Genomic DNA, 27,323 nt, shown 5'->3' with positions numbered 1-27,323 from the left:
TGGTTCATAGGTTGACGCTCAACCACTGAGCCACACCAGCTATGAGTAGATACTTTAGATATATGAGTAGAGTCATTCTTGGCCCTCTCCTTTTCTAAAAAATACAGTTTTATTGATTTCAGAGAAGAAGGTAGGGAGAGAGAGAGAGACAGAGAAGAGAGACAGAGAGAGAGAGAGAGAAACATCAATGATGAGAGAGAATCATTGATGGGCTGCCTCCTGATGGGGAATCAAACCTCAACCTCCTGGACCATAGGTCGATGCTCAACCACGGAGCCACCACGGCCAGGCTGTTGTTCACACTATTCTAGAAGTCAACCATTTCCCCATCTCTGTCCCCCTCCACCCAGCCCCCATCCCTCCCCAGATCTTCTCCACACTATTGTCTATGTCCACGGGCTATTCATATCCTAAATAATAAAAGCCTAATATGCTAAGTATCCAGTCATCCAGTCGTACGTTCAACCAATCAAAGCATAATATGCTAATGAAATGCTAAGGCTGCCCAACCGCTCGCTATGAGGTGCACTGACCACCAGGGGGCACACAGTCAACCAGTCTCTATGACGTGCCCTGACAACCAGGGGGCAGACACTCCACCCGGTGGGTTAGCTTGCTGCTGGGGTCTGGCTGATCAGGACTGAGCGAGACGGGCCGGACATGCCCTGGAGCCCTCCTGCGGTCCCCCCCCAGCTGGCCAACCTCCCACATCCCTCCCTGGCCCTGATTGTGCACCAGTTTCGTCCCTCAGCCTGGCCTGTACCCTCTCACAATCCAGGAGCCCTCAGGCATATTGGATTTGGCCCGATCCCACAGGCCAGGCCGAGGGACCCCACTGGTGCACGAATTTGTGCCCCAGGCCTCACGTATGCATTTAGGTTCTATGGTCAATCTCTTCCCATTTTCTCACCCAACCCCTTCCTGTGGAGATTCGTCAATCTGTTTCTTGTATCCAAGTCTCTGGTCCCATTTTTTTTTTTTATCAGTTTATTTGGTTCATTAGATTCCACGTAGGAGTGAGATCATGGGATCCGTGTCTTTCTCCGACTGGCTTCTTTCACTCAGCATCATGCTCTCCAGGTCCCTCCGTGCTGTCTCCAAGGATAAGAGACCCTCCTTCTTCACAGCTGCATAGTATTCCACGGTGTCCATGGACCACAGCTGTTTTATCCACTCATCTACGGATGGGCACTTGGGCTATTTCCAGATCTTAGCTGTTGTAAATCATGCTTCTATGAATATAGGGGGGCGTATATTCTTTCTGATGGGTGTTTGGGGATTCTTAGGATGGATTTTTGAAGAAGGAGGTTAGTATGATGTACCTCGTTGAATTTTAAGGTTCAAACACGGGTAATGACTTACCGACGGAATTTCGTCTTTTTGTTCCTTTTCTTTCACCGCAATGACTTCTGCTATCATGTCCCTTGGTCATCACAGGGCACCCCCCCAAGTGTGTACAACTCTTAACGTTCCTAAAATCACCAGAGAGTGGTCTCCCTTGGGACTAATGGCCAATCAAAGGAGGAGATCAAAGTCATCGTGTCTCTGTAGGGGATCTAAGTCCATTCCACGTAGACTTGGTGAGATTAAACTCTTGGGTTCTGCGTCTTCTTGAGCTTATATGCTCATGAGGCATGTCTGAGGGTAGGTTTAGGGACTGAGCCAAGTAACTCACACCCCAAAAATGGAGCTCGATGGCCCCAGAACTTGGCACAGCTCAAGCTCTTCCTTAATGGGCCAGGAGATTCAGGTACTTGAGAGCTTGGGGTTTATGCCATGAGTGCGTCAGAAAACCAGTTTTTAATTGATGGAAGTAGAGGTCGGATCCCCAAATTCAGGGAGCATTTCCAAATGGGAACTGACTTAACCCACCCAAAGATAACACACGTTTCCTTTCAGGAGCTTAGATCTTCGGCCAAAGAAAATAAGAAGGTGCTCAGATCTCCAAGATGACACTCAGGTAAGGGAAGTAATAAGCCACCGTGCAAACACACGGATGCTGATGCGTAATTTTGTGGCATTTGTGAATTCAGCTCAATAGCTTGAGGCGTGCACTATTATGCATCCATTATGTGGTGAGCTGTCAAATGTCTACATTTATCTTCTGAGTTCAGTAAGTCCATAATGAAAAAAAGAAGTAGGTCAGATGTAGACAATCGAAAAAAATGTAAATGGCCAATTTCCAACACACTTATTTTATTTTATATTTATTGATTGATGAGAGAAAGAGAGAGAGAGAGAGAGAGAGAGAGAGAGAGAGATGAATTTGTGGTTCCACTTATTCATGCACTCATTGGGTGATTCTTGTGTGTGCCCTGACCAGGGATCGAACTCGCAACCTTGTCATATCAGGACGATGCTCTGACCACCTGAGCTACCTGGCCAGGGTCTGTATTATTTTGAAATGTTGTAAAAAACAGGGATTAAGAAAAGCAACTCAGTCATTTTGGTGAAGATGAAAGCATTTCTGTAATTATTATGGTTTCTCCATAGACAAAGCCCTGGCCGTAGACTTCTCGTCTTCAAGAGGTTAACAGTTTTGGGAGAGAAGATTGTGGAAAGCAGAGTTTCAATCTCGAGTCAGTAGTTGTATCAGAGGACTTATAAAGGGTCGGAGAGTAGACGGGGTCAGGGAATCTTTTTATCTTCCTTCCCAGAGTCAATATTTAACGATGATTTTACTCCACGAATAAAGACAGCAGAGAGATTGAACGAACGGTTCCAAAGCCCACTATCCATTACCTGATCCCCAGTAGAGACCCCATAGGAAGAGAAATATTATTTACTAGAAGGCCCGGTGCATGAATTCGTGCACCTGTGGGGGGTCCCTCAGCCTGGCCTGCGGGATTGGGCTGAAACTGGCTCTCCGACATCCCCCGAGGGGTCCCAGGTTGTGAGAGGGCAGAGACCAGGCCGAGGGACCCCACCGGTGCAGGATCAGGGATGTGGGAGGTAGGCCAGCCAGGGAGGAACTGCGGGCGGGATGCAGGGCATATCCGGCCCTTCTTGCTCAGTCCTGATCGGCCAGACCCCAGCAGGAAGCTAACCTACCAGTCGGAGCATCTTCCCCCTGGTGGTCAGAGCATGTCATAGCGACTGGACGACCGGTCTCCTGTCTGCCCCTTGGTGGTCAGTTCTTATTATAGCTAGCGGTTGAGCGGCCTTAGCATATCATTAGCATATGACGCTTTGATGGGTTGAACGGCCGACCGGTCAACCGGACACTTAGTATATTAGGCTTTTATTATATAGGATGTCTTTGAGAAATCAGGACTTGAGTTGGGACCGAGCACCATTAGGAAGCAGACTAAAATCCATGTCCAGATTCCAGAATTCAGTTTTTATTCCACGTCCCCCTTTTCCTTTATTCTGGGGCACCTTTTATTTTGTTTGTTTTTCTCATTTTCTACCAGATTTTTTTTTTTTTTTTAGTAAAGCTGATATAGCCACACGCAATTTTATTTCCACACAACCAGTAACATGACCTTATACACGGAGTGGCCAGGTTATGATGATCGCTGAACTCATCATAATCTGGCCACTCAGTGTATTTTTATCTCCCATGGGTACCAAAAGTATTCTAGACTCTGGCTGGAGATCAACCACCGATTTGCCCTGAGCTTTTCTATCAGCCAGTGCAAAGAGGAAAACTGATCAGGTGCATGATGGATAGTATCTTTGATATCAAATCAATGAGGTGCTCAAGAGAAGTACAGAGTGGCCAGATGATTATGCGTTCAGTGTACGTCTGGCCACTCAGTGTACGTCTCAGCAATCCTATATAATAAAGGGGTAATATGCAGATTGACCATCACTCCAACACACAAGATGGGCGCCCCCATGTGGTCAATGATGACCACCCCCATGTGGACACAAGATGGCCGCCACAAGATGGCCTGCAAGGGAGGGCAGTTGTGGGCGATCGGGCAGCAGGGGAGGGAAGTTGGTAGGAACCAGGCCTGCAGGGAATGGCTGTTGGGGGCAACAGGCTGGTAGAGGAGGGCAGTTCGGGGCAATCGGGCTGGCAGGGGAGGGAAGTTGGGGGCCAACAGGCCTGCAGGTGAGGGCAGTTAGGGGTGACCAGGCCTGCAGGGAAGGGCAGTTAGGGGTGACCAGGCCTGCAGGGGAGGGCAGTTAGGGGCAATCGTGCTGGCAGGGGAGCAGTTAGGCATCAATCAGGCTGGCAGGGGAGTGGTTAGGGGCAATCAGGAAGGCAGGCAGGCGAGCAGTTGGGAGCCAGCAATCCTGGATTGTGAGAGGGATGTCCGACTGCCTGTTTAGGCCTGGGCCTAAATGGGCAGTCGGACATCCCTCGAGGGCTCCCAGATTGGAAAGGGTGCAGGCTGGGCTGAGGGACACACACATACACACCCCATGCACGAATTTCATGCACCGGGCCTCTAGTGTAACCATAATCATAAGCCAACAAATTAACCAGGAGCATAATTGCATAAGTCTTTGCAATACCAACGTAACCACATGTCAGTAATCACAAGCACAAGCCAGCAACATAACCACCAACCTCACCGCCTACGTCTTAGCGCCTCTCACCCCAGGAACAAATAAACGCTTTCTCTCTGGGTAAATTTATGTTTTTGGATCCCACCTCCTAGCATAGCCATGAGCTTGAGGGTGTTGAGAACCCAGGAGAGCCGGCCGTCGAGCAGGGTGGGTACCATTCAACAGCGATGACCAACATGGACTTGGAAGGAGAATCCCGTGGGCCCCGTCCGTGTTGTGGGACACGTGCCTGGCGTCCAACCCGCCCTGCTGCCTTCAGAGAAGAGGACGTTGGCGTGGAACATGGACCCTGAAAACCATCCAGAACAGGGTGTCTCCAGGGCCACCCTTGCTTGTTTTTCAGGAGGTGCTGGGCGTCCCTGTCTTGGATGTGGTTACTCTTCACCGTGGGCCAGTCGCAAAGGGCGACCGATGACAAGCCTAATATCGTCCTGATAATGGCGGACGATTATGGGATTGGAGACCTGGGCTGCTATGGAAACGATACAATCAGGTGTGTCCTTGAGGCATGGAGGGTTGGTGCATCTCATGACCGCTTCTCCTTGCAACATCAACGTTATTCTGTTGGCTTTCTTTTCGGGAACGAGGTCATATTAAATGTATGTGCACTGGAGTCTTTTTTTAAAAAAATATATTTTATTGATTTTTTTACAGAGAGGAAGGGAGAGGGATAGAGAGTTAGAAACATCGATGAGAGAGAGAAACATCGACCAGCTGCCTCCTGCACGCCCCCTACTGGGGATGTGCCCGCAACCAAGGTACATGCCCTTGACCGGAATCGAACCTGGGACCCTTCCGTCCGCAGGCCGACGCTCTATCCACTGAGCCACACCGGTTAGGGCAATGTGCACTGGAGTCTTGATTCTGCACTCACGGTTGAGCAACCACGGACAAGTTACCTCACCTTTATGTGTCTTAATTTTATTATCTACTAGAGGCCCGGTGCATGAAATTTGTGTACGGGTAGGGTCCCTAGACCTGGCCGACGATCAGGGCTGATCTGTGGGGCGATTGCCCCCGGCCCTTGCTGGCACCTGCCTTGGCTGGCCAGGGGCCTGCAGGCTGGGGCAGCTCCTGTGATGACCATCTGCTCCCTGGTGGCCAGTGAGCGTCATAGCGACTGGTCGTTCCACCGTCTGGTCGATTTGCATATTAAGCTTTTATTATATTTGACTAGAGGCCCGGTGCACAAAATTTGTGCACGGGGGAGGGTGTCCCTCAGCCCGGCCTGCACCCTCTCCAAGCTGGGACCCTTGTGGGATCGGGCCTAAACCAGCAGTCGGACATCCCTCTCACAATACGGGACTGCTGGCTCCTAACCACTTCTGCCTGCCAGCCTGATCACCCCTAACTGGTCCCCTGCTGGCCCGATCGCTCCCAACTGCCCTCCCCTGCCAACCCGATGGCCCCCACCTGCCCTCCTCTGCCAGCCTGGTCACCCCCAACTGCCTTGTCCTGCAGGGCTGGCCGCCTCAAACTGCTCTCCCCTGCTGGCCATCTTGTGGCGGCCATCTTGTGACAACGTGAGGGTGGCCATCTTGTGGAGGCCATCATGTGACGATGTGAGGGCAGCCATCTTGTGGTGGCCATTGTGGTGGCCATCTTGTGATGGCCTGAGGGCGTCGCACAAGGTCAGCGAGGACCACCTAGGCTTTTATTAGTATAGATTATATTTTATTATATTTGATGTTAGGCTAATGTATATTTGATTTGCAAAACCAAATTATACCAGTTCGGCAAAAAATAGCTTCCAAAAAAAAAAAGTAGAGCCCTGACCGGTTTGGCTCAGTGGATAGAGCGTCGGCCTGCGGACTGAAGGGTCCCAGGTTCGATTCTGGTCAAGGGCATGTACCTTGGTTGCGGGCACATCCCCGATGGGGCGTATGCAGGAGGCAGCTGATCGATGTTTCTCTCTCATCGATGTTTCTAGCTCTCTACCCTCTCCCTTCCTCTCTGTAAAAAACTAATAAAATATATTAAAAAAAAAAAAGTAGAATGGGGTTTGTGTGCCAAGGTACCTTTTCTTCCCTACAGAGCTCAGGAAATTATAGGAAACAAAATTTTTTACCTTCAGATCTGTGTGTGTGTGTATGTGTGTGTGTGTGTGTGTGTGTTTCTCTCTGTGTCTTTCTCTGTGTCTGTCTTTGCCTCTGTCTCTCCCTCTCAACCATTCTCTCCACCTATTCTCTCTCTCTCTCTCTCTCTCTCTTCTCCCATTCCAATTCTTCAGTGTCCCCTCCATGTCTCTTTCCAGGACTCCCAACATCGACAGCTTAGCCAGAGAAGGTGTCCAGCTGACCCAGCACATCTCCGCGGCGTCCATGTGCACCCCAAGCCGGTCTGCTTTCCTCACGGGCAGGTACCCGATCCGATCAGGTGTGTGAACGGGGACCCTCAGCCCCTCTCTGCTGTCTTGTTAGAATTGGGGGCATGGCTCAGCCGGTGTGGCTCAGTGGTAGAGCATTGACCTATGAACCAGGAGGTCACGGTTCGGTTCCCAGTCAGGGGACATGCCTGGGTTGTGGGTTCCATCCCCAACCAGTAGGGGGTGTTCAGGAGGCAGCCGATCCGTGATTCTCTCTCATCATCGATGTTTCTCTCTCTCTCTCTCCCTCTCCCTTCCTCTCTGAAATCAATAAAAACATATTTATTTTAAAATAGCCCTAGCCAGTTTGGCTCAGTGGATAGAGCATCGGCCTGCAGACTGAAGGGTCCCGGGTTCGATTCCAGTCAAGGGCACAGGCCTGGGTAGTGGGCTCCATCCCCAGTAGGGGGCGTGCAGGAGGCAGCCAATCCATGATTCTCTCTCATCATGGATGTTTCTCTCTCTCTCCACCTCTCCCTTCCTCTCTCAAATCAATAAAAATATATTTTTTTAAAAAAAATAAATAAAAATAAAAAAAGATAGGCGCTCACTCTCTGAGAATTCCTGCCCTAATTTGCTCTCCTGATTTTATCTGAGCAGCTGGCTCTCTGAGACTTCCTGGCCTACTTTTCTCTCCTGATTTTATCTGAAAATGTTTGTTTGTTTTTCTTCTCTTTACCTGCTTTGCCCTGTGTTACTCAATTTTGTTTCCACGCCCTGAGGTGGGCCGTATTTTGTTTTCTTTCTTTTTTTTTTTTAAAAAACTTTTACTTTTTTTTTAAATATGTTTTTTATTGATATTTTACAGAGAGGAAGGGAGAGGGATAGAGAGCTAGAAACATCAATGAGAGAGAAACATCGATCAGCTGCCTCCTGCACACCTCCCACTGGGGATGTGCCCGCAACCAAGGTACATGCCCTTGACCGGAATCGAACCCGGGACCCTTCAGTCCGCAGGCCGACGCTCTATCCACTGAGCCAAACCGGTTTCGGCGGTGGGCCGTATTTTGGAAGGAAGTCAGGGTGGATCCGTTTGGAGAATTGTCCAGGGCTAGCTAGATTGCTCAAGAATGTTCACTATACCCAGGACCCTGGCATCACTGCCAATGGGATTGAGCAAAGTCTCCCCAGTTTCCACTACTCACCAGGGACCCCTGTTGGCTATCTCAGGGTGTTATTCCCTTCCTGAATCCTTCAAAAATTTGTTTGCTTTCTTCCCTTCCTTGACCATCCTATATAATAAAAGCTCAGTGACCATAACAGCGTAATAACCAGAACAACCGCTTGGGGACTAGCGAGCGGGCGGAAGATGGCCCTGATGGCAGGCTAGGCCTAGGGACCCTACCTGTGCACAATTTCATGCACTGGACCTCTAGTGAATGATAAGTCTTCAGTCTCAGAATGACTGGTCCCGCCCACCTACTTGACATCAACTCTAGTCCTAAGGGGTTCAAAACCAATGTGTCTACTCCTCCGAGATGCCCCGACTTCAGGTTCTGGACAAGAAATGAGCTTATACACCTGTCCTACAAATGGAACTAGACTCTTTTGTCAGAAAAAAAAAATTTAGTAGGAACACAAGAGTTTGAAGTCTTCATAAGATTTCATTTTTCTTGGTGTTTTTTTTTAAAATATGTCTTTATTGATTTTTAGAGAGAGAGGAGAAGGGAAAGAGATAGAAACATCAACGATGAGAGAGAATCATGGATCAGCTGCCTCATGCATGCCTCCTACTGGGGATCGAGCTGACAATCCGGGCATGTGCCCTGATGGGGAATCAAACCAGGACCTCCTGGTTCATGGGTCCATGCTCAACCACTGAGCCACACCAGCCCAGCAAGATTTCATTGTTTCAACTTCTTTTCTGAGGCATAGATGCCCCAGTTGAGGCAGGTGCAGGTTAGATGTTCCATCCGCCATTGTCTATGGAAGTGGGGGACAGTAGGTTGGGATGTATCTGATGGTGTCATGGGTGTGTGTGTGTGTGTGTAGGTGTGTGTGCACAAGGGTTTAAAGGGGCTTTGCATTATGGGCCAGGGTGAGTTTTGTCTTTGGAGAACCCAATTTCCTCCCCGACACCTTGATACCTCTTTCCCGTTCATCCTCTGTCCACCCTCCAAGCTCTCAACCCTCCAGGCAGGACTCTCTCCCTCTTCCCGTGACGGGCACCTACCTACCCATGGTGGGCACCTGTTGTTGTGTTTTTCCGTCACCTGTAGGAATGGTTTCCAATGGAAACGACCGTATCATCCTCTCCCTCGGGGCCCCTGTTGGACTCCCTCATAATGAAACCACATTTGCGGCCTTAGCCAAGGAGCAAGGATACAGCACGGCGATCATCGGTAAGCAGCCATTGCCCTCTGCCTCCTCCAGAACTCTCTGTCACCATTGCACTTGGCTCACCTGGGATCTGCAATGAACAAAGCTCCCTTCACACATGCACACATACACGCACACACACACACACACACACACACACACACGCACACACACACACAGAGTCTGTCCTAAAGGACACCTATCCATCCTTCGCAGACATAGCTCAAGCAAGACGCCTTCCCCCGAACCCCAGGTCTTTCCCCGATGTTCATCCCACATGTTTCCGTGTCACCCCCTGTGTGTCCTTCATCTTTGCACAGGTCAAGACACCCTACGATAAAGATTTAGGATGGTGCTCTCTTTCTCCGTTACTCTTTGCAGTCTCCGAAATCCTGCATCTCATCTACCAGCCATCATTTCAGACATGTAATGAGTCCTCCCAATAACACATGGATAGCATTAGCATCAGTAGCTTTTTTTTAAAAAAAAAAACCACCTATTTTTATTGATTTCAGAGAGGGAGGGAGAGGGAGAGAGAGATAGAAACATCCATGATGAGAGAGAATCATGGATCGGCTGCCTCCTGCACGCCCCTTATTGGGGATCGAGCTTGCAACTCCGGCATGTGCCCTTGACCAGGAATCGAACACTGACCTCCTGGTTCCTAGGTTGACGCTCAACCCCTGAGCCACGCCGGCCGAGCCAGGCAGCGTCATTGACGTTTTATGGAAGGTCGAGTTTCAATTCCGTAAAAATATCTGCACCTTATGGCCATGGTCTAAAGCAGTGGTTCCCAACCTTTTCTTGGCCACGCCCCCCAAGCATCTCTAAAATCCTGATGCCGCCCCTCCCCCGCCCCCGGGACATAGAATTCTTATTATTCAAAAAGTGAACTCCCATTCATGTGGAGGAAACCTAAAAGGCCATTCACGTGGTCTACACAAGCTGCCACAGAACTCGGCATCCATGAAAGAGAGAAATGAAAGAAAAAAAAGCACAGTGGAGGTACCGAGAAAGAAATCACCAAGACATTGTTAAAAGTAATAATCATCCTATCTAATAAGGAGGGAATATGCTAATTGACCCTCATGCAGTCGCAAAGATGGCGGCGCCCACAGCCAATAAGGAGGGAATATGCTAATTGACCGACCCACCCTCAAAGATGGCCACACCCACCGCCAATAAGGAGGTAATATGCTAATTGCTGTCCCGCCCTCAAAGATGGCAGCGCCCACAGCCAATAAGGAGGTAATATGCTAATTGACCGACCCACCCTCAAAGATGGCCACACCCACCGCCAATAAGGAGGGAATATGCTAATTGACTGCCCCACCCTCAAAGATGGCAGCACCCACAGCCACAAGATGACGGTGCCCAGTCCCCCTCAGTCCCCCAGCCACCCAGGGCCGCCTGACGCTCAGGTAACCAGGGCCGGCCGAGGCTTGCGCTGTCGGCAGTGGCAGCAGCAGAGGTGTGATGGGGCATCACCTTCCCCTGATCGCCGGGTCACCTCCCACCTGTGAGGGCTCCCAGACTGTGAGAGGGGGGCAGGCCAGGCTGAGGGACCCCCCCTCCTGTGCATGAATTTTCACACACCAGGCCTCTAGTAATAATATGAAGTGATAGGAAAAAATAGCCAATAAAGTTTCAAAACATAGAATAGAGAACTGAAATGCATATATATATATATCACCATATATATTTATATACTGTCTTGGAGGCCCCTAGAACCACAAGAAATGCCCCCCAAAAATCACTGTTCATAACTCATTCTCAAATTGCCCCCCATAAAATAACCCGCCCCCCCGCCGGTGTCCCACATTGAGAACTTCTGATCTAAAGAAAGACAAGTATGGGATACGTTGCTCAGAAAATTTCCACATGGCCCTACCCAGTCCTTCCCTCTGTCTCAGGGCCTCACTCTCTCCACTCCTGCTGCTCATGAAGGTTAACCCACAGGAGAAAACCAAGGTGCTCCTTTGTGGCAATGGCCATGGTCTTGGGCTCGTTTCATTACAGGGACACAGCCTCCCACACTGACTAAGACATTGATATTCACGGTGGAAGGGATGTCCAAGAATAGCTCGACCCCCTCATGTCAGAGACAAGGAACTTGACTCTTTGCAACGCTGAGTGTCACATGGGATGAGATAAAACCAGGGTCGCTCAACAAAATCACATCGCTCACCATCCCTGTGCCTTACCTGTTCTCTCATCCACCTCATTATAGCCTTGAAATGGACCATGTGGGTTTCCTTATCCTCATGGCCAAAGGTGACGGGAATCAACGAATGATGGCCCTTTTTGGAGTCAACCTTACTGTTCCTAGTTGAGGAGACTGGGTTTCGTTTGGCCCAAGAGTGACAGGCGCTTTTAAGTCCCTTCCATTTTTGTGCCCAATTGGACATGGATAAAAGAAGACCATTTTAGAGTCCTTTTAGAGCAGAGAAAACCTATACCAGGAGCACTACCTGTCAGCTACCTACCCACTCAGGCCCTCACCTTTGTCAGTTCATGCATTCTGGATGTGGTCCTATTACACCATGACACACAATCATATTCTCTCCCTCCACATGCCAGTAGGACCCACATGGATCTTTTGGTTACCATTCAAAATGTGTCAAGTTTCCCTGAATCAATCTCTTACTTAGTGAACTTTATTTAGTGGATGACCCTTGGATTTCTAATCAGTCAACTATCCATTCATCTATTCCTCCATGCCTGGTACATCCTCCATCATTTATATCTATCATCTATCTATCTATCTATCTATCTATCTATCTATCTATCCATCCATCTATCTTCTATCATTTCTGTCTATCTATCTATCCATGTATCTATTCAACAACTCACCCAATTCATTAATCTATTTGTTGTTCCATCATATCTGTCTATTATCTATCTATCTATCTATCTATCTATCTATCTATCCATCTATCTTCTATCATTTCTGTTTACCTATTCATCTATCTATTCAACAGCTCACCCAATTCATTAATCTGTTCATCATTCCATTGTATCTTTATATTATCTATCTATCTATCTATCTATCTATCTATATATATATACATATATATATATCTATATCTATCCATCCACCATCTATCCATCTATCCATCATGTATTATCTATCTTCTCTCTATCATATATCCATTTTTGTGGCTATGGCTTAAATCTATCTATCTATCTATCTATCTATCTATCTATCTATATCTATCTATCTATCTATCTATCTATCTATCTATCTCTCCATCCACTCACCTAGTCATCCATCAACCACTGTCTGTCTGTCTATCTATCTATCCACCCACCTACACTCACAATCCATCCATCCATCCATTTATCCATCATGTCTATCTATATCTACCTATCTATCCATCCACTCATCATCTCTATTTCTATTCACCATGTATCATCTATTATTTATCTATCTTTGTGAGTATAATGAACATCTATCAATTTATCTACCTCCCTATTTGTTTATTGATATGCCTACCCACCAATCTATCTATCCATCCACCCACAGATTCATCCATCCATCTACCACTCATCTATGTATGTATCTATTAGTTTTATATATATACCCCTGCTAGAAACACACAATTGTCTTCTCCTGCCATCATTTTTCTTCTGTCCTGTTCACTCACAATCAGATTTTTCAGACAAATACCGGCCAACTACAGAAGAGCCAGAAATGAGTCTATGCTGAACGTGGATGTTTAAGGAAAAGAAAAATATGGGCTACTCCATTTTTGTGCACTGGCTGATTGTTTCAAACGAAAAAAAATGACCTCATGGTCTTTGTCATATGTGAGCGCGTTATGCGTTATCTGTGTGTGTGTTTAATTTCAGGAAAATGGCACCAGGGCTTAAACTGCAACTACCGAAATGACCACTGCCACCATCCGTATCATTACGGGTTTGATTATTTCTACGGCATGCCATTCAGTCTGTATGACACGTGCTGGCCCGATCCTTCCCGTGACGCGGAATTAGCCATCAGCAGCAGAGTCTGGATCTGTGTGCAGCTGGTCGCCGTGGCTGCGCTCACGCTCACCCTAGGGAAACTGAGTCGCATGCTCTGCGTTCCCTGGGCCCTCATCCTCTTCCTGGTTCTTCTCATCCTTCTCCTGGGCTACTTCTGGTTAAACAGTTACCAATCGACCCTGTACTGGAATTGCCTCCTCATGCGAGAGCAAGAAATTACCGAGCAGCCCATGAAGGCGGAAAGGGCTGGGTCCATCATGGTGAAGGAGGCGATATCGTTTTTAGAAAGGTAAACATGTTTTGTTTGTTTTTTAAGATTCATGAAAGGTTAAGAGAATGAGTATCCTAATATATAAAAACCCAAGGGCCGTAACATCCACCATGACCGGAGGCTCAACCAACTGGAAGTCAGTGCTGGGTTTCCGTGTCGATCCAGCACTGACTGCCGAGGGGGCTGGAGATCAGGCCCGGAGAGAGGCCTGGGGAGAGAGGAACAGGGTCTGATCCGTAGCCTCTGTGGCAGCTGTAGATCAGCACTTGCCTCTCTCTTTCCCTCCGGGTCTGGCCAGCAGCTGCACCTCTCTTTCTCTCTGGCCTCCACTGGGGCCCCTTATCAGCCCCGTCTCTCTGATCAGGCCTGTTGATAGGTCCAGAGACACTGACTGGCATAGAAACCGACCAATCAGAACCAAATCTGGGTGAAGTGTGAGGAGCCAATGGCTGCTTAGGAGGCAGAGCTTCTGATGCTGACTGGCATAGAAACCGACCAATCACAATAAAATCTGGTGGAACTGTGAGGAGCCAATGGCTGCCTAGGAGGCGGAGCTTCTGATGCTGACTGGCATAGAAACTGACCATTCAGAACCTAATCTGGATGAACTGCAAAGGCAGAACCTAAGGTGGGGGGTTGAGGAGGGGTTTTAAGGGCAAAAGCTGTTTGGTGTAAGGTGTAAGAAAGCGGTTTAATTTTTTAATGACTGGTTTGGCAGTATAGTGCATATGTCTGGCTATCGGTCCAGATATAGGGATTATGTATTTTTGTCTGCCAAGAGCATCTCCTCCTGATGAAAAAGTCCCCCGCCCCATTTAAGAAATCTTATCTTATATAATCTATCTATATTACTAAAAGGGTAAATATGCTAATAGACCGGGTCGAGGGGCCATCTTCCGGACATCCGACTTCCTTCCGGACAAAGCTATGGTGGTGGGGGACCAAGGCAGAGGCTGTTAGGGGCGATCAGGCTGGCAGGGGAGGGCAGTTGGGGGTGAGATCAGGCCAGCAGGGCAGGGTTGTTGGGGGCGAGATCAGGCTGGCAGGGGAGGGCAGTTGGGGGCAACCAGGCCAGCAGGTGAATGCTTTGGAGCCAGCGGTCCCAGATTGCGAGACGGGGATCGGGCCTAAACTGGCAGTTGGACATCCCCCATGGGGTCCCAGATTGGAGAGGGTGCAGGCCGGGCTGAGGGACCCCCCCCCGTCTTGTGCATGAATTTCATGCACCGGGCCTCTAGTTGCTTAATAACATTACACAGGTTTTGGGGATACAGTTCTACAAGACATCATCTGTATATAGTATTGTGTGTTTACCACACCAAGTGAAATCTCCTTCCCTTACCATTTATTCCACTTTACCTTCTACCTTCCTCCATCCCTCCTTTTCTCTGGGAATCACCCTACTGTTGTCTGTATCCCTGAGTCTCTTTTCTTTTTTCTTCTAATTCTTAATCCCTTCACCCTTCTCACCCAAACCCCAACCCCTCTACTCAGACAGCTGTCAGTCCGTTCCCTATATCCCTGAGTTTGTCTCCACTCTGTTTTGTTCATGAGATTCCACCTATAAGTGAGATCCTATGGTACTTGTCTTTCTCTGACTGGCTTATGTCACTCAGCACCGACTCTGAAGTTTGACTAATTGACCTGCAATGCATAGATCTTCCGTATATTCACGCACAAGGAGAAATGTGTTTGCTGGAACTAGACTGTAGAAAAAGTTGGCCATCACATTGTTTCCCTGGCGGGTGGGGGGAATAGCTACTGAAGAAATTAAAATCAGAGGGCTTATCATGGAGTAGGTGATGTGTAAAAAAATGTATTTGCATCGTTATAAAGCTCGATGCATCTAGCCAACAGTACCTAGAAATTTTCCAAGGAAGACACACCTTTTCTTTGAGTTAAAGGCGTTGAACATGTATTTTCATTGGCTCTTTCCTCTTTGATTGGGGCTTTATCTTTACTTTATCAGATGCTACCCTGAAATCTGGACTTTACAGATCACTTACCACATATTTAGGGGTGGACATCTGTACGAGCATGTGATGAGAAATAGGCTACTACCTTTAAGTCTAGGGTGGTACCCGTCTCTACTGTAGGGACTTTCCAAGATACCGGGCAAGGCATTCTTGAGAAAACAATGTCTTGCCTAAATCTTCAGCAATCAGTAACAGCAAGCTGAAGGAAGTCATTACAGGCAGAAGTGAAAGCATGAGGGGAAAAAAAAGGTGTTTGCAAGCATGTGTGAGCAATTTGGTCTTGGCAAGCAATATGCCAGGAATAATCAGAGGAAAAGTTGGCGTCTTTGATTGTTACGTAGACTTGATTAAGGAGATAAAGGATTTGATTTGTATTGTTTTGTCTCAAATATCCAGGTCTTTCTTTTTATTTTTTAAATATATTTTTTATGGATTTCAGAGAGGAAGGGAGAGGGAGAGAGAGAAACATCCACGATGAGAGAGAATCATGGACCGGCTGCCTCCTGCACGCCCCCCACTGGGGATCGAGCTCGCAATCCGGACATGTGCTCTGACCAGGAATCAATCCCGGGACTCTCCAGTCCACTGAGCCAAACCAGATAGGGCTATTTCTATCTTATTTGTTTGTTTATTTGTGTGTGTTTTTTAATTCCACATCTAAGTGAAATCAGGTGGTGTTTGTCTTTCTCCGTCTGACTTAAGTCACTTAGCACAATACCCTCTCAGTCCCTCCATGCTGTCGCAAATGGTAAGATTTCCATCTTCCATTGAGTATATGTACCACTTTTGTTTATTCAAGGACCTGGAGAAATCTGATCACTAGAATCATCTTTACCCCATAGCCCAGGTGGAGACGATACCTATGGAGAGTGTGGGAGAAGTAGGGCCTTATTTGCCTTGCAGATACAGCTCTATGGCTGGTTTCACATTGAGCAAACTCCCTTATTACCTGGTGTCCTAACCAAGTTCAGGAAGGATTGACCGAAAGCACCTTAGCTGACCCTGTAGATATGTCATATGGAAACATGTGTGACCTCATTGTGATCAGCACGTATATTCCTTTCCTAGGAATGCCCGAAAAATGTACCCCACACAGGGTGTTTAATCAACAGGAATGGACTCTTTCTCTCTTATTCTGTAGCCCAAAAGTCTCAAATCACAGTGTCTGTGTGGGCGGGACACAAGGCTGAGACTTCTGAACCAGGGGAAAGTGTGTCGAGCGCAGTAGGATTTAAGTATTAGCTCCATGGTGATTTCTGAGTGTGTAGGGGCAAACCCTAGCACTAACTCAAAATCTAACCCTAATCCTGACCCAAATCCTAACTCTAACCCTAACGCTTACTCTAACCCTAGCCCTAGCCCTAATCCTAATGCTAACTCTAACCCTAACCCTAAACCCTAAACCCTAACCCTAACCCTAGCCCTAGCCCTAACCCTAACCCTAACTCCAACTCCAACCCTAACCCTAACCCTAACCCTAACCTTATCCCTAACCCTAACCCTAAAAGTAAACCCTAAACACTAACTGTAACCCTAACTGTATCCCTAACCCTAACCCTAAACCCTAAACCCTAGCCATAACCATAACCCTAGACCTAACTCTAATTCTTACCTTAACTCTAACCTTAACCCTACCCTAACTCTAACTCTAGCCCTAGCCCTAGCTCTAACACTAACCCTAACCCTAACCCTAAGCCTAACTCTAATCCTAACCCTAACTCTAGCCCTAACCTTAACCCTAACCCTAACCCTACCCTAATACTAACCTTAACCCTAACCCCAACCCTAACCCTAACCTTAACCCTAATCCTAACCCTGCCCCTGACCCTAACACTCTTCTGGCTTGTGGTGTTTGCCAAAAATCCTTGGTGTTCTTGGCTAGTGGCCACATCACTCCTATTTCTCCCTCCATCTTCACAAGTCCTCCTTTCCCCTCTGTGTGTCTGTGTAGCTCCTCAGAGCCCTCTTCCTATGAGGACACCCATGGATTCTGAGCCCACCCTAACGCAGTACAAACTCTTCTTTAGGAATTCTATCTCCCAAGACCTTATATTCCAAATAAGATCACATTCTGAGTTTCTATGTGGACCATTTTGGAGGGACACCCTTCAACCCGGACAACCATGGCCACATTCTTTTTATTATTTAGTTTATTTTTCACCCAGTCTTTACACGTTGATATCTCATCAGACAGAGCTGAAATTCCCCCAAGACTGGGATGGTGTACGCTGCCCTGGTTAGCTGAACATCTGTCTTTCCTGAAGACCGATTGTCAGGCCTTGAAGGGGGTCAACCTCGTTCCCTGTGTCCTCACGTAGGAATCAAAGGTGTGTGGACAGATTGCCAAGCTCTATCTGTCCGTGCTTGCTCTTGGGTTGTGAAAGTGCTGACGTTTCAAAGGAACCACTGCCATAAATCTGTCTCGTGTGTGTGTCTTTGGGGTGTGACTCTAGTCTGAGATCTGGCGAGCCCTGGGAAAGTTCTTCAAGCAGAGCTGGACTTGAGTAATAATCCCGTGTGACCTCTGAGAGCAGTATGACCTACCCACGTCCTGGCCCCTGAGAGGTGGCATCACCCCAAAATTAGAGGGGCCGAGCCTGGAGGTTGGAGGATTCTGGAATCCATTCCAACCAGTAGAGTCTCTCAAAGGGGCTGCCTTTTGTGTGTGTCCCCTCTCATGGGTCGTGACACACACACACTGGGCCTGTGTGTCAGAGAAAAATGTGGTTCCCACTCCCAGAGGTTGAGAACTCACGAGCGATGGGATCGATGTCTTCTCAGGCACCGCGAAGGACCTTTCCTCCTCTTTTACTCCTTTCTTCACGTCCACACGCCTCTCCCCACCACAGACGATTTCATTGGCACCAGCAAGCACGGCTTATACGGCGATAACGTGGAGGAGATGGACTTTTACGTGGGTAAGTGGCAGGATGGAACATAGAAACATCAGCATGAGCACGGGAAGAAGTCCATGTTCACACTGACTTGACCATAATCAGCTCTTCAACGTGAGATGCTGATGGGGAATTGAGGAAAGAGTGGGCTCACATAGGATTCTTCTTAAAAAATATATATTTTATTGATTTCAGAGAGGAAGGGAGAGGGAGATAGAAATATAATTTTTGAGAGATCAATCATGATAGGCTGCCTCCTGCACGCCCCCTACTGGGGATCAAGCCTGCAACCCAGGCATGTGCCCTTGATTGGAATTGAGCCCAGGGCCCTCCCATCCCATCCATAGGTGGATTCTTTATTCACTGAGCCAAACCGGTTATTCACTGAGCCAAACCGGTTACAGCCATACTATTCTTTTTTTTTTTTTTAAATATATATATATATATATATATATATATATATATATATATATATATATAATTGATTTCAGAGAGGAAGGGAGAGGGAGAGAGAGATAGAAACTTTCATGATGAGAGAGAACCATGGATGGGCCGCCTCCTACATGCCCCCAGTTGGGGATCCAGCCCACAACTATAACCTCCTGTTCAAAGGTCAACATCAAACCACTAGGCAAAACCACTGGGCTCACGCACTATTCTTGGGGTGTAATATTTGGGGCTTTGTAGATGAGAAACTGTTGCAATGACTTCCAAATGAATGTGCACGCCTTGGGACTAACACAGTTGCCCAAATCTTATAATTTTATTTGTTTTATGGGTCCTTTTTTCATTGTTCCAGGCAAGCTCCTTGCTGCCATTGATGATCTGGGGCTGAGAAATCACACGCTTGTCTACTTCACGTCAGACCACGGAGGACTTTTGGAGGCCAGGCTGGGCCACGCCCAACTGGGTGGATATAACGGGATATTCAAAGGTGAGCAGGGAAGATGGTACCTGGGGTGTCCTTGTGACTAGGGTCTCTCTTGCTCATTGTAATACAAGATCCGTGGCGTGAAACACGAGATGAATGATGCATGCAACACTCAATGAGTTGATTGTTAATTGGATACTTGGTTAAAAATGGAATGTAGGTCCCAAATCCAAGGATATTGACCTTAAATTGCTAACATTTCTAGACAATATTCTAGACTTGGGCCTCCCTGATAGTCCTAGGAGTGAAAGAGTTTTCACAAAAGCAGATGACTTAAGGGAGGCATTCAATGAGTCAAATATCTAATCATTGATTCCATCCACAAGATGGGATTAGAATAAGAAGAAATGTGGTCTACAGAGAGGGCACACAGAAGTCTCCTTGGACGTTAAGAAAGCTTTGGGTGCCCTGTTCCAGAGATATGGCCAAGCTTCTCTCAGGTTTGTTGTGTGTGGTTTTTAAAAAATGTATATTTTTATTTATTTCAGAGAGAAAGGGAGAGGGAGAGATATAAATATCAATGATGAGAATCATTGATTGGCTGCCTCCTGCCTGCCCCCTATTGGGGATGGAGCCCACAACCTGGGCATAGGTTCTGACCTGGAATTAAACTGTGACCTCCTGGTTCATAGGTTGACACTCAACCACTGAGCCATGATGACCAAACTCAGGTTTTAGAATGTAAGTCACAGTATTGATTCCGTGTTGTGGTGAAACATGTTATCCATGAAAACCTATCCATCAGCCACCACATTGACCTAGTGTAGTAATGTGTTTCCTGATGTTATAAGAAGATTACCTGCAACCTGTTTGAATTTTTGATCTGAAGGAGACTCTACAGCACTTTGTAGAGACACATGTATTATTATTTATGCAAATATGGGTTTTTATCATCTTGCATCCAGTAGGAAATGCCTCCTGTATGAATGAGATGAAATATTTGTGTCACTCTCACCGAAGGGTGTGAGTGTCTGCAGCTTAGAGCTTGTGTAACCAAACAGTGTGCTTTGGAGGGCAGTAAACTCATAAAAAAATTTTATAAGAACATTAAAAAGTATCATCGTGTCTGAGCATGCTATGATTCAAACTGTGCTTGGAGTAATTTCATGTGTCGACATCAGAAACGCCCTAACCTGTCTCTTTATAAGCATTTATTTGAACCAAATGGATGACGTGTATGGGGGAGCAAGATCTGAAATGTTGCTTCTGTGGACATTTGAAATGAAGGAGCGAGAGTTAGTTAGCCAGGTTGGAGACAGTCAGGTGGGGATTGGATTACGGGATTGTCAACAAGATTATGTGTTCTCTCTGGGGTGGACACCTCTTGCCAAGGGGTATTACCTCTGGCATTTCAGAGAAATGTCAAGCTCACGGCACAAAAACAATGGACAGAGCTGGCTTAAAACCTGTCACTAAAGAAGGTAGAGGCCTGGGTGTGAAGTTATAGGACAATCCACCCTGACCAGCCAGCCTAGTTAGGAATTTATGATCAGACTAGAGGCCCATGGCATGTAGATTCATGCAATAGGCCTTCCTTCCCCTGGCTGCCGGCACTGGTTTTCCTCCGGCTCCCGGGACCCAGGCCTTTGCTCCAGCCAGAGTGGAGAAACCAGGCCTCTTCAGTCTTCAGTCTTCAGTCGTCGCTCTGCGCCTGCATATGCAAATTAACCTGCCATCTTTGTTGAGTTAATTTGCATACTCACTCCTGATTGGCTGGTGGGTGTCATGGAGGTACGGTCAATTTGCATATTCCTCTTTTATTAGTGTAGATAACCCTGTGAGGTTACTGTCCATAGAATCTCTTTTCTTCCCATCCACCCAGGAAATCATAAGATCCATTAACATGGTAGGATGGCCATTTCTCCTTGTTGGGTCAAGAAACTTCTGGTGTAGCCGGTCATCCTGGTGTCCATTGGTCACTCCCTGCTTCCTTTGTCAATCAATTTCTGGGTTTGGATAATAAGTCAGCATCTATGCATATTATTCATGTTACCAGGAAATCCCTGTGTGGGTTTGGGCTTCCTACTGCTGTGTCCCATAATGAAAGCAGGGCTGAATCCTATAAGGCATTTATTGAGAAGGCCAGCCAACCAAGATGACAGGGTGCTTACATGCATAAAGTTGTGTCTTCCAGGAAGATTCAGCGGACAGGATTATAAAGGGGAAGGGGCTGGGGTGAGGCTGGGAATGGAGTGAGCTATGTACAGCACTGTGGTTACAACGATGTCAGATATTGTCCTTTGTCATGAGGTGATGAGATGATGACATGGATGAGATGATGTGGACAAGATGACGTGGGTGAGATGGTGTGGATGAGATGATGTGGATGAGATGACGTGGATGAGATGACGTGGGTGAGATGGTGTGGATGAGATGATGTGGATGAGATGATGTTGATGAGATGATGTGGATGAGATGATGTGGGTGAGATGATGTGGATGAGATGATGTGGGTGAGATGGTGTGGATGAGATGATGTGGGTGAGATGATGTGGATGAGATGATGTGGATGAGATGATGTGGGTGAGATGATGTGGATGAGAAGATGTGGGTGAGATGATGTGGATGAGACTATGTGGATGAGATGATGTGGATGAGATGATGTGGATGAGATTATGGAACAAGATGATGTGGGTGAGATGATGTGGACGAGATGATGTGGATGAGATGATGTGGATGAGATGATGTGGATGAGATGATGTTTTGAGTCCTGGTGGGTTGGCCTGACCCTGCATATCGGTTCTCCTTGCTGGATTCACAACTGAGTCACCTCCCCATTCCCTTCACACAGGCCTTGCAAACGAACCTTAAGAAAAACTTAATCTTCCCATATGAGAAACTTAACTCCCTCTTCACCTAAATACACGTGTTCTAAGATTTAAAATAATAGGATTATTTTTCCGATTCTTTCAGGAGCTCTATCTACCCTTTTATAAGTCCCCCTATCATTGATTCAATTACTTTTCTGCATGCTGGACTCAGCAGGGAACAAATCAGACACAATTTTCCACCTTTGTGGAAAGAGGCATGCCAGGAAAAATAATAATATGTAAATTATCTATCTATCTATATAAAAGCCTAAGCAACCATCTGATCGTTGGCTGTCCAACCAGTAGCTATGATGTGCATTGACCACCAGGGGGAAGATGCTCAACACAGGAGCTGCGGTGACGTGGCAGCTGTGGTTCTCAGGTGACACACACAGAACTAGAGAGTAGGGAGCCCGATTCCAGGGTGCGTCACCTGAGAACAATCCAGGACCCCTCAGGGGATGTCAGAGGGCCAGTTTTAGCCAGATCCCTGCTGGCCAGGCCGAGGGACCCCACCTGTGCATGAATCCATGCACCAGGCCTCTAGTGTCATATCTTAGAGGCTAGTTAAATCCTACATAAAAGTAGGGTAGAGAAGGATGGAGAAACATAGAGCAGAAAGAATTCTGGGAGGGGTCTGCTATTTTAACCAAAGTCTTCCTTGAGAAAGTATGGTTGAATCAAGAACCTATGAGCAGCCCAAGAAAATAGAGTTCCGTGGGTGTGTACTGCTGACCCCATCAGGTGTTTGCACATGGTGGGTGCTGAGCAGAGACCGATGTTAGTGAGGGTAATTTACGTTTTTAAATACACTTATTACAACAATTATTTTAACTGCAACTTCATTGCTTTGCCCCGTAGGAGGGAAAGGCACGGCCGGCTGGGAAGGCGGGATCCGCGTGCCCGGCCTTTTCCGATGGCCCGGAAAATTACCAGCCGGAAAAGTCATTGACGAACCTACGAGCTTGATGGATATCTTGCCAACGGTAGCAGCTTTGACGGGAGGCATTGTCCCTCAGGACAGGTGACGTCATGTAATCTGTTAATGGAGCTTCTTTTCACCTTTGTCTTGAGAAGATTCAGGTCCAAGGAGATAGACTCTGTCCTAATGGGTACACGTTCTCCACGGTACCCAGGTCATTTCCCCCTCTGTCTAGGGCAGTGTCCATTGACGGTCACTCGTACACCAGGCACCAATGTTACTGTTCTGTGGCCCATCTCAGTCACTTTGTAGTTTTTATTTGGGTGGAAGATAGAGACAGGAAGGCTTAGAGATGAGAATATGGCCAATCAAACTCATTCATCCACGTAAGAAGAAGAATAATTCCCTACGATCTGGTGTCCCAGGTCCAGGAGGCTGGGATGAAGGTCAGATATTCGATGGACATTTTGAACTCTATCCCAAATATTTTAAATGTCATTATATTGCCTTGTTCCTCTCTCTGGTCACTGTTGATCTAAGGGTAGGTTTGAGTCTTCTTTTCTGAATCTTCATTGATAACAGCTCTAAAAGGGAATTCAATAGGTTCAACCGACTTTCACTGCACCCTTCTAAGCCCAAAGAGTGATGTTCATATATCTTTCTTTTTTAAAATATATTTTTATTGATTTTAGAGAGGAAAGGAGAGGAAGAGACAGATAGAAACGTCAATGATGAGAGAAGATCATGGATCGGCTGCCTCCTGCACGCACGCCCCCTATTGGGGATCAAGCCCATAACCCAGGCATGTGCCCTTGACCAGGAATCGAGCCATGACCTCCTGGTTTACAGGTCAATGCTCAACCCCTGAGCCACGCCAGCTGGGCTGATGTTTCTTTCTTTATGTAATAAAGATAATCTACTTTTGAAGGAAAGTAAGATCCCTAGCTCATTAGAATCAAAAGGAGACCTCTTCGATTTTTTTAACATCAATTTCAGCCAGTAATAGAATTTACAAAGAGTTCCTCTAAAATAACTGTATAGAGCTCCCTACTTACAACAGCATTTCTCCAGTTGAGCTAAAAGATCCACTAAAAAGGACAATAATGTCAGTACAAATGTAATTTTTAAGTTACTAAGCCAATCAGAGTCATAAAAATAATTGTCTGAGTTTTTCATGGGTCCATTGGTGGATTTCAGGGCAATGGTTGTTCCTACCTACTCGGCACACTGTTTTCTGGGCCCACGGAAGGTCATGGAAGGTCATGGGGTGCACTGAGCTTCCTTCCAGAGGCCTCATGACCCAGTGCCCTTGCCTGACCTTCGTCCTGTGTGTCTGCAGGGTGATTGACGGCCGAAACCTCATGCCATTGCTTCAAGGCGAGGTCCAGCGTTCAGAGCACGAGTTTCTGTTTCACTACTGCAGTAGGTACCTCCACGCTGCCCGCTGGCACCCCAAGGACAGTAAGTACCCCCACCCGTGCACCCTACAGATGCCCAGAGTAGGGTCCCTTTAGTCTGTGTGACTTCCTCGTTTTTATCCCCTAGCCCAGTCCTTTGAGTCTAGCGTCAGCACCGAAAATACCTTCTCTGGGAAGTTTCTAAGAATTGCTCTCCTTCAGAAAGACAGACAACCCTAAGAAATATCAATTTTGAGAAACGTTCTCTTTTTTGTAACTTTTTAAATATAATTTTTTATTGATTTCATGTAAGAAGGGAAAGGGAGAGAGAGAGAGAGAGAGACATCAATGATGAAAGACTCATGGATCGACTGCCTCTTGAATACCCCCTACTGGGGATCAAGCCCCCAACTGGGGCATGTGACCTGGACCGGAATCAAACCCAGGACCCTTCAGTCAGCAGGCTGATGCTCTATCCATTGAGCCAAACCAGCTAGACCAAGAAACGCTTTCTTTGTTAGTTTATTTGGTTCATTCGATTCCACATATGAGTCAGATCCTATGATACGTGTCTTTCTCTGACGGGCTTATTTCACTCACCATCATGTTCTCCAGGTCCCTCCATGCTGTCTCAAAGGGTAAGAGACCCCCCCTTTTCACAGCTGCCTAGGATTCCACTGTGTCACTGCACCACAGCTGTTGTATTCACTCGTCTACTGATGGGCACTTGGACGGCTTCCCAATCTTGGCTAAGTAGAGACAGACACATAGATACAGAGAACAGACTGACAGCTGTCAGAGAAGAGGGAGTTGGGGGCTGGGTGAGACGGGTGAAGGGATCCTGCAAAGAAAAAAAAGAAAGAAAACCTCACGGACACAGACAACAGCCATGGGACTGGCAGGTGGAAGTGGGGTGTGGGGGCAGGAAGAAGAGGGTAGAGGTGGACGCTCAACCACATCGTTGGTGATGGAAGGAGACTTAACTTGGGGTGGTGAACAGACAATACGGTGTACAGTTGATGTGTTCTAGAATTGTACGCCTGAAACCTATATCATTTTATGAACCAACGAGAGGCCTGGTGCATGAAATTTGTGCACTCGGGGGGCGGGGGGGTGGACGTTCCTTCAGCCAGGCCTGGGCCCTCTCGCTGTCTGGGAGCCCTCGGTAGATGTCCAACTGACAGCTTAGCGCTGCTGCAGAGGCGGGAGAGACTCCCGCCACCTCTGCTGTGCTCGCCAGCCATAATCCTGGCGTGGGGGCACACTGACCACCAGGGGGCAGCTCCTGCATTTAGCGTCTGCCCCTTGGTGGTCAGTGCACGTCATAGCGACTGGTCAACCGGTCGACTGTCTGCCCCCTGGTGGTCAGTGAACATCATAGCGACGGGTCAGCCGGTTGACTGTCTGCCCCCTGGTGGTCAGTGCACGTCATAGCGACTGGTCAACCGGTTGACTGTCTGCCCCTTGGTGGTCGGTGCACGTCATAGCGACGGGTCAACCGGTTGACTGTCTGCCCCCTGGTGGTCAGTGCACATCATAGCGACTGGTCAACCGGTTGACTGTCTGCCCCCTGGTGGTCGGTGCACGTCATAGCGACGGGTCAACCGGTTGACTGTCTGCCCCCTGGAGGTCTGTGCACATCATAGTGAGCAGTTGACTGGCCTTAGCCCATCATTAGCATATGACGCTTTGATTGGTTGACAGGATGACTGGATGACCGGACAACAAGAAACTTAGCACATTAGGCTTTTATTATATAGGATGTCACTCCCCATAAGTTCACTTAAAAAGAAAGGAAACATCAATTTTGAGACATGGGATGTTATACTAAATGATTCTGGCCTGACCCCATGGCTCAGCGGTTGTGCATCGACCTATGAACCAGGAGGTCACGGTTCGATTCCTGGTCCAGGGCACATGCCCAGGTTGCGGGCTCGATCCCCCGTAGGGGGTGTGCAGGAAGCAGCCGATCCATGATTCTCTCTCATCATTGATGTTTCTCTCTCTCTCTCTCTTTCTCTCTCCTGCTCCCTTTCTCTTTGAAATCCATAAAAAAGTATATATTTTTGTAAAGAGGGGATTCTGATGTTCTGATGCTCTGAAGACTGGCTGGCATTTAAGGTAACGTCTGGGCAAAGAGAAAGAGCAGAGAATGCCCACGAAGGCAGGACACAACCAGGTCGGCGGGCACCCGGGCTGGGTGGCTCTCGACGTCTCCTTTCCTCTCCAGGTGAGGCCGTGTGGAAGGTTCACTACGTGACCCCCATCTTCCAGCCGCCGGGAGCTCAGGCCTGCTACGAGACCAACCTTTGCCAATGCACCGGGGACAACGTCACCTACCACGACCCTCCCCTGCTGTTCGACCTCTCCCGGGACCCCTCGGAGTCCACCCCGCTGACCAAGGACACGGAGCCGCGCTACGACCTGGTGATCCACACGGTGGCCGAGGCCCTCAAGGAACACAAGAAGACCGTCACCCCGGTGGAGGCCCACTTGCGGAAAGAACTGAATCGGCAATTTGTGTGGCTGATGAACTGTTGTAGGGTGTTTCCCTTCTGCTTCTGTGACAAGGAGGGTGAGGACTCGTCGTGAGAAGCAGCCATTGGCCCAGCCGACGTGGCTCTGTGGTTGAGCATTGACCTAGGATCCATGAGGTCACGGTTGGATCCCTGGTCAAGGTCACATGCCCGGGTGGTGGGCTCGATCCCCAGTCGGGGGCACGCAGGAGGCAGCCAAGCCACGATTCTCTCTCATCATGGATGTTTCTCTCTCCTCTCCCTTCCTCTCTCTGAAATCAATAAAAATATCCTATATAATAAAAGCCCAGCGTCCGTGACGGCGTAACGACCAGAACGACCGCTCAACCACTCGCTATGAGGTGTGTTGACCACCTCTTGATCCCTCCCCTCCCCTCCGCCCGCAGGCTCCGGT

The 27,323-nt window shown here is 47.8% G+C and overlaps 1 protein-coding gene across 1 annotated transcript; it reads left to right on the top strand.

Moving 5' to 3' along the window:
- Positions 1-1,949: 1,949 nt before the first annotated feature.
- On the top strand, positions 1,950-26,984 carry ARSF (arylsulfatase F; the record flags this gene model as incomplete). The annotated part of the gene is made up of 10 exons (XM_080652268.1): positions 1,950-1,960; positions 4,865-5,014; positions 6,776-6,897; positions 9,106-9,228; positions 13,058-13,481; positions 18,221-18,357; positions 19,133-19,267; positions 22,935-23,097; positions 24,335-24,456; positions 26,623-26,984. The coding sequence occupies 10 exons, from the start codon at positions 1,950-1,952 to the stop codon at positions 26,982-26,984; spliced, it is 1,749 nt and encodes a 582-aa protein (XP_080508394.1).
- Positions 26,985-27,323: the final 339 nt, after the last annotated feature.

This window comes from Plecotus auritus, assembly GCF_963455305.1.
Source record: "Plecotus auritus genome assembly, chromosome: X".
Lineage (NCBI taxonomy): Eukaryota > Metazoa > Chordata > Mammalia > Chiroptera > Vespertilionidae > Plecotus > Plecotus auritus.
Note: the sequence above shows the minus strand (reverse complement) of the source record. Positions and strands in the feature narration are given on the sequence as shown.